Genomic DNA, 5,325 nt, shown 5'->3' with positions numbered 1-5,325 from the left:
AGTAGTAGTAGTAGTAGCAGTAGTACTAGTAGCAGTAGTACTAGTAGTAGTAGCAGTAGTACTAGTAGCAGTAGTAGTAGTAGTAGGTGTAGTAGCAGTAGTAGTAGTAGCAGTACTAGTAGTAGTAGTAGCAGCAGCAGTAGTAGCAGTAGTAGTAGTAGCAGTAGTAGTAGTAGGTGTAGTAGCAGTAGTAGTAGTAGTAGTAGTAGTAGTAGTAGTAGTAGCAGTAGCAGTAGTAGGTGTAGTAGCAGTAGTAGTAGTACTAGTAGCAGCAGTAGTAGTAGGTGTAGTAGTACTAGTAGTAGCAGTAGTAGTAGTAGCAGTACTAGTAGTAGTAGTAGTAGTGGTAGTAGTAGTAGTAGTAGCAGCAGTAGTAGCAGCAGTAGTAGTAGCAGTAGTACTAGTAGCAGTAGTAGTAGTAGGTGTAGTAGTACTAGTAGCAGCAGTAGTAGTAGCAGTAGTAGTAGTAGTAGCAGTAGTAGTAGTAGCAGTACTAGTAGTAGCAGCAGTAGTAGTAGCAGTAGTAGTAGTAGTAGCAGTAGTAGGTATAGTAGCAGTAGTAGTAGTAGTAGCAGTAGTAGTAGTAGTAACTGACTTGCCTAGGTAAAAATACAAATTGTCCAGCTAACTGGAATAGTTCAGACTCTAGTTTATTGCATGAATTACAAAAAGTATGTTGGATGTTTAGATAATGAAATGATAAGTGATTTTTTTTTTAGCTGCTAATCTTGCTTATGTTTTGTAAAACAGGGTCCTGAAGTTCTTCCCCAGTGGAACACAACCTTTGACCCCATTGCGTGCTGTGCTGTTGATTACTTTTTGGTCCAATCATTTTTCACGATACTGCAACCCCCCGCGAGAAACAAACAGGTATCAAACAGGTATCCACCAACTGTGACTCTCCATACAGTCTCCAAGGAAACACGGCAAACTTCCCTCTGATCGGTGCAGTTTTCCAATATGGTAATGTGTTCTCTAACACAATTTAGCAGAAAGCAGAGAGAAATCACTGACATTGACAATAAATAGTTTGAAAAGGTACGAACTAGCGTCATACTAGTTTAGAAGACGGTTAGTGTAACGTTACTCCCGTCAGACCGTTGATTACACCCCATCTATCTCTCCTTTCTACAATGTATACTTTGTTACATTGCAATGTATTTCCTCCTAAAGGTTTACGAGCTGTGTGACCCCGACCAGAAAGCCATAAATTAAAGGAATTTATAACCCATGTACAGTAGTAGTAGCTCTGGTCCATGGCGCGAAGACAACATCGAGTTGCCTGTCATCACGTGATGGAACGGAGCGCTGCGGTTATATCTACTAGTCTGGATGGCTGCACTGCTTATTTTATACCACCAGATGGCGCCGTCGTACTAATTTATTTTCAGCTATATACTATTCTCAAACATTTCCCACAGTCATATCAACGTGATTAGTGACCTAGCTATAACACCTCACAAAATCTACAGTCAAGTGGGAACTTTTTAATTAATAATTTTGATATCACTCAGTTACAAAATGTACATTTCCTCAGTCATCCATCTAATCCGTCTTTTGCATGGAAACACGACTTTCAATTTGCATCGAATTCTACGTCAGCAGGCAAAGATTAACATTTTTAATCAGAAAAGTTTCCTTTCACAGCCTCTACAAGCCAGAACGTTGAATAAAATATTTTAACGTACTTAACCGGTTGTCCGTGCGATTGGTCCTTTTGAATGTCATACAATATATCCACAGGAAAGTATAGTTACATCAGCTTTTCAAAGTGCTGGTAGAGCGCTCAGATTCCTACCACCTGCAGCACGCGCAGAACCAGTGGTGGAAAAATAATCGCACTGTGTTACTTGAGTAAAAGTATAGATACCTTAATAGAAAATGACTCAAGTAAAAGTAAAAGTCACCCAGTAAAAATACTACTTGAGGAAAAGTCTAAAAGTATTTCCTTTTAAATATACTTAAGTATCAAAAATATAAATAATTTCAAATTCCTTATATTGAGCAAAGCAGACAGCAGCATTTTTATTTGATTTTACTGATAGCCAGGGGGGCACTCCAACACTCAGACATCATTTACAAATGATGCATTTTGTGTTTAGTGAGTTTGCCAGATCAGAGGCAATAGGGATAAGCATGTGTTCTCTTGATAAGTGCATAAATTGGAAAATGTTCCTGTCAGCTAAGCATTCAAAATGTAACGAGTACTTTTGGGTGTCAGGGAAAATGTATGAAGTAAAAAGTAAATTATTTTCTTGAAGGAATGTAGTAAAGTAAAAGTAGTCCTAAAAAAAATAATGAATGGTGATGTACAGATACCCAATAAAACAACTTAAGTAGTACTTTAAAGTATTTTTTACTTCAGTACTTTACACCACTGTACAGAGCCATGTTACCACGTGCACAAGCTCGGCAAGTATGCATGTCTCTTCTGTACATGCTTCAGGCTTAGCTTCACAAAACATTCTGGCTTGTAGAGGTCTTCAGAGGAAACGTTTATAATTCAAACACTCATTTCTGCCCGGTGTAGAATCCTATGCAATTCAACTTCGTTGGGTTTCCAGGCACATCAGTCTTTGTACTTTTATGCTGGAATCAGAGACCAACATTTTAAGCATACGCAACAGATTCACCAGGTAAGTCTGACAGACCCAGAAGACATTTTCCTACCAGGCACACTGCTGTTGTGACAGAATGAGTACATCATTTGTGTGTGTGTGTACGTTGTGCATGTGTGTGTCTGTCATACAAGCACTCGGAAATGAGAAAATTCATAGACCATGGCATCTACACTTTAAGCTCCTATGTCCTTGATGTGTAGATTTATGTAAATATACTGTTTGTTCGATATCCCACATCCAGTTGTGCTGAACTGGAGCACTCAAACGTGTGTGTGTGTGGTGTGTGTGTGTGCCCACACGCGTGTGTTTTAATGAACAAGACGAAGACCAAATCAAAGTCAGAGTGCACCGATTTGCAGATGTTATCGCCGATGCAGTGAGTAACCGAAAGGTTGCTGGATCCAATACACGAACTGACAGTGAAAAAAAACTGTCGTTCTGCCCCTGAGCAAGGCAGTTAACCCACTGTACCTAGGCTGTCGTTCTGCCCCTGAACAGGCAGTTAACCCACTGTACCTAGGCTGTCGTTCTGCCCCTGAACAGGCAGTTAACCCACTGTTCCTAGGCTGTCGTTCTGCCCCTGAACAGGCAGTTAACCCACTGTTCCTAGGCTGTCGTTCTGCCCCTGAACAGGCAGTTAACCCACTGTTCCCACGGCGCCCGAAGACCTGAATGTCCATTAAGGAACCTCTCTGATTCAGAAGGGTCGGGTTAAATGTGGAAGACACATTTCAGTTGAAGGTACAACTGACTAGGTATCCTCCGTTCCCTTTATATACGGATAAAACAGTATGGAAAAATGACTAAAGATCCCACACAGTCATCCCATTTCCCAAGTAAAAATATCCTTTGAATGACCAAAACGTCCTCCATAATATTTTTATGCTATTAAAATGCTCAGAATTGAAGAAATGGTCAATTATCTCTCATCTCTAAATATCAGGAAGCCTGTGAGAACAGGCTGAGTGGGTGGGGAGCTTATATCATGAGCTTGCCTTGACTGACAGCTCTTTGAAACACACTTGTGGTCGTTGCCAGGTAACAAGGTAAACAATGGTTGAGTCATTGATGTTCAGGTAAACAATGGGCCACATGTCATTGATGTTCAGGTAAACACTCGGCCACATGTCATTTCGAGCCTAAGCAGTATGCCTCAACACACACATTTCTCTGCAAAATGCTCTCATGGTCAACAGAGCTGATCATGGACTATTGGATATCAGACAAACAGCATCAATACACGACTGTATTTCTATTGCTGTGTAACTAATTACAGGATACAGTTCACTGATGCACTTCTTCCTAAGACTAAGTAAAGCCTGAGTCACCTTAGAAGCTTAAACACGAGGGAACGTACATGAAAACAGCATACAATAAGTGTACTGGACAGTTTATTGGTGCCTCCGCATTAGCATTATAAATTACAATATGTTCAGAATTCTACTGTCACGCCTACTCCCACTCCGACTAACCACCGGGCCTGGCAACCATCGTTATGCACACGTGGACATCATTGTAATCCAAGATGATGTAGCAGTAAGACGTGTTCGTTTTTGTCCCGTGTAAATATTCATTTTTTTGTGTGTTTTTTTGGTGTATATTTCAATATATTTCAATCTCTTTTTTTCCATTTTCGATTCAAATATACCTTCCTGCAACCCGCCTCACCCAATGTGGCACGGATCTGCTATTTTGTAGACCTTATAATCTTAAACCTCCATCATAAGCTAGTCATCAGAAGCTAGCCAGCTAATTAGCTACCAGCTATTTAGTCATTGTTAGCCACTGCTAGCGGTCTTGACCTTTAGCTCGCTTTAATAATCATACCTGCCAGTCTGCACAGCGCGATATCATCCCTGAGCATATCGAACTACTTTTCTCCACTACATCACCGGATTCCTGCCGCAAGCTCTAGACCATTACACTGGATCATCGCAGCTAGCCAGCTGCTACCGAGTGGCTATTGTGGATAATGGCCTTGTCCAGAAGCAAGCACCGGTTAGCCTCTAGCTAGGCTCATCTCCTGGCTAGCCAACGACGTACACCACCTACAATACCTCTCTTGCCAATTGGCCTGGACCCTTTGTCGACACGGAGCCCCGCCGATCCAACACGACTGGTCTGCTGACGTAATTTGGGCCGATGTGCTCTCAACCGTCCTCTGCGTCGTGGATGTCGGTGAAGACCCATCTGCTAGCCCCGGCCCGCTAGGTTTCTGAACGCCGTGTCTCCCGCACGCCTACCGTAGTAACGACTACCGAACGGCTCCGTTTAATCTATCGCTGCTCATTGAAACCTATGTTCACTCGGCTACACAGCTGATGCCTGCTGGACCGTTCATTAACACGGTACTTCATTTTGTTTATCTGTCGACCCCAGCCTCGCACTCAGGCCCTGTGTGTAGCTAATTGACCCTCTCTGCCCATTCATCGCCATTTACCCGTTGTTGTTGTCTTAGCTGTTTACCTGTTGTTGTCTTAGCTGTTTACCGTTGTTGTCTTAGCTGTTTACCCGTTGTTGTCTTAGCTGTTTACCCGTTGTTGTCTTAGCTGTTTACCCGTTGTTGTCCTGGCTGTTTACCCATTGTTGTCTTAACTGTTTACCGTTGTTGTCTTAGCTGTTTACCCGTTGTTGTCTTAGCTGTTTACCCATTGTTGTCTTAGCTGTTTACCCGTTGTTGTCCTAGCTGTTTACCCTGTTTACC

At 42.1% G+C, this 5,325-nt stretch overlaps 1 protein-coding gene across 1 annotated transcript in view; it reads left to right on the top strand.

Moving 5' to 3' along the window:
* LOC121846993 (uncharacterized protein DDB_G0271670-like) overlaps positions 1-78 on the top strand; it is a gene marked incomplete at both ends in the record, with an annotated part of 2,259 nt that extends 2,181 nt beyond the window's left edge. Inside the window, one exon of the mRNA XM_042326254.1 lies at positions 1-78. This exon is cut by the window's left edge and continues 196 nt beyond it. Within this exon, the coding sequence (XP_042182188.1) occupies positions 1-78 (78 nt within the window).
* Between the last annotated feature and the right edge of the window lie 5,247 nt (positions 79-5,325).

The sequence above is a fragment of the Oncorhynchus tshawytscha genome, linkage group LG08 (genome assembly GCF_018296145.1).
Source record: "Oncorhynchus tshawytscha isolate Ot180627B linkage group LG08, Otsh_v2.0, whole genome shotgun sequence".
Lineage (NCBI taxonomy): Eukaryota > Metazoa > Chordata > Actinopteri > Salmoniformes > Salmonidae > Oncorhynchus > Oncorhynchus tshawytscha.
The sequence above is the reverse complement of the archived record's forward strand: the minus strand, read 5'-3'. Positions and strand labels throughout refer to the sequence as shown.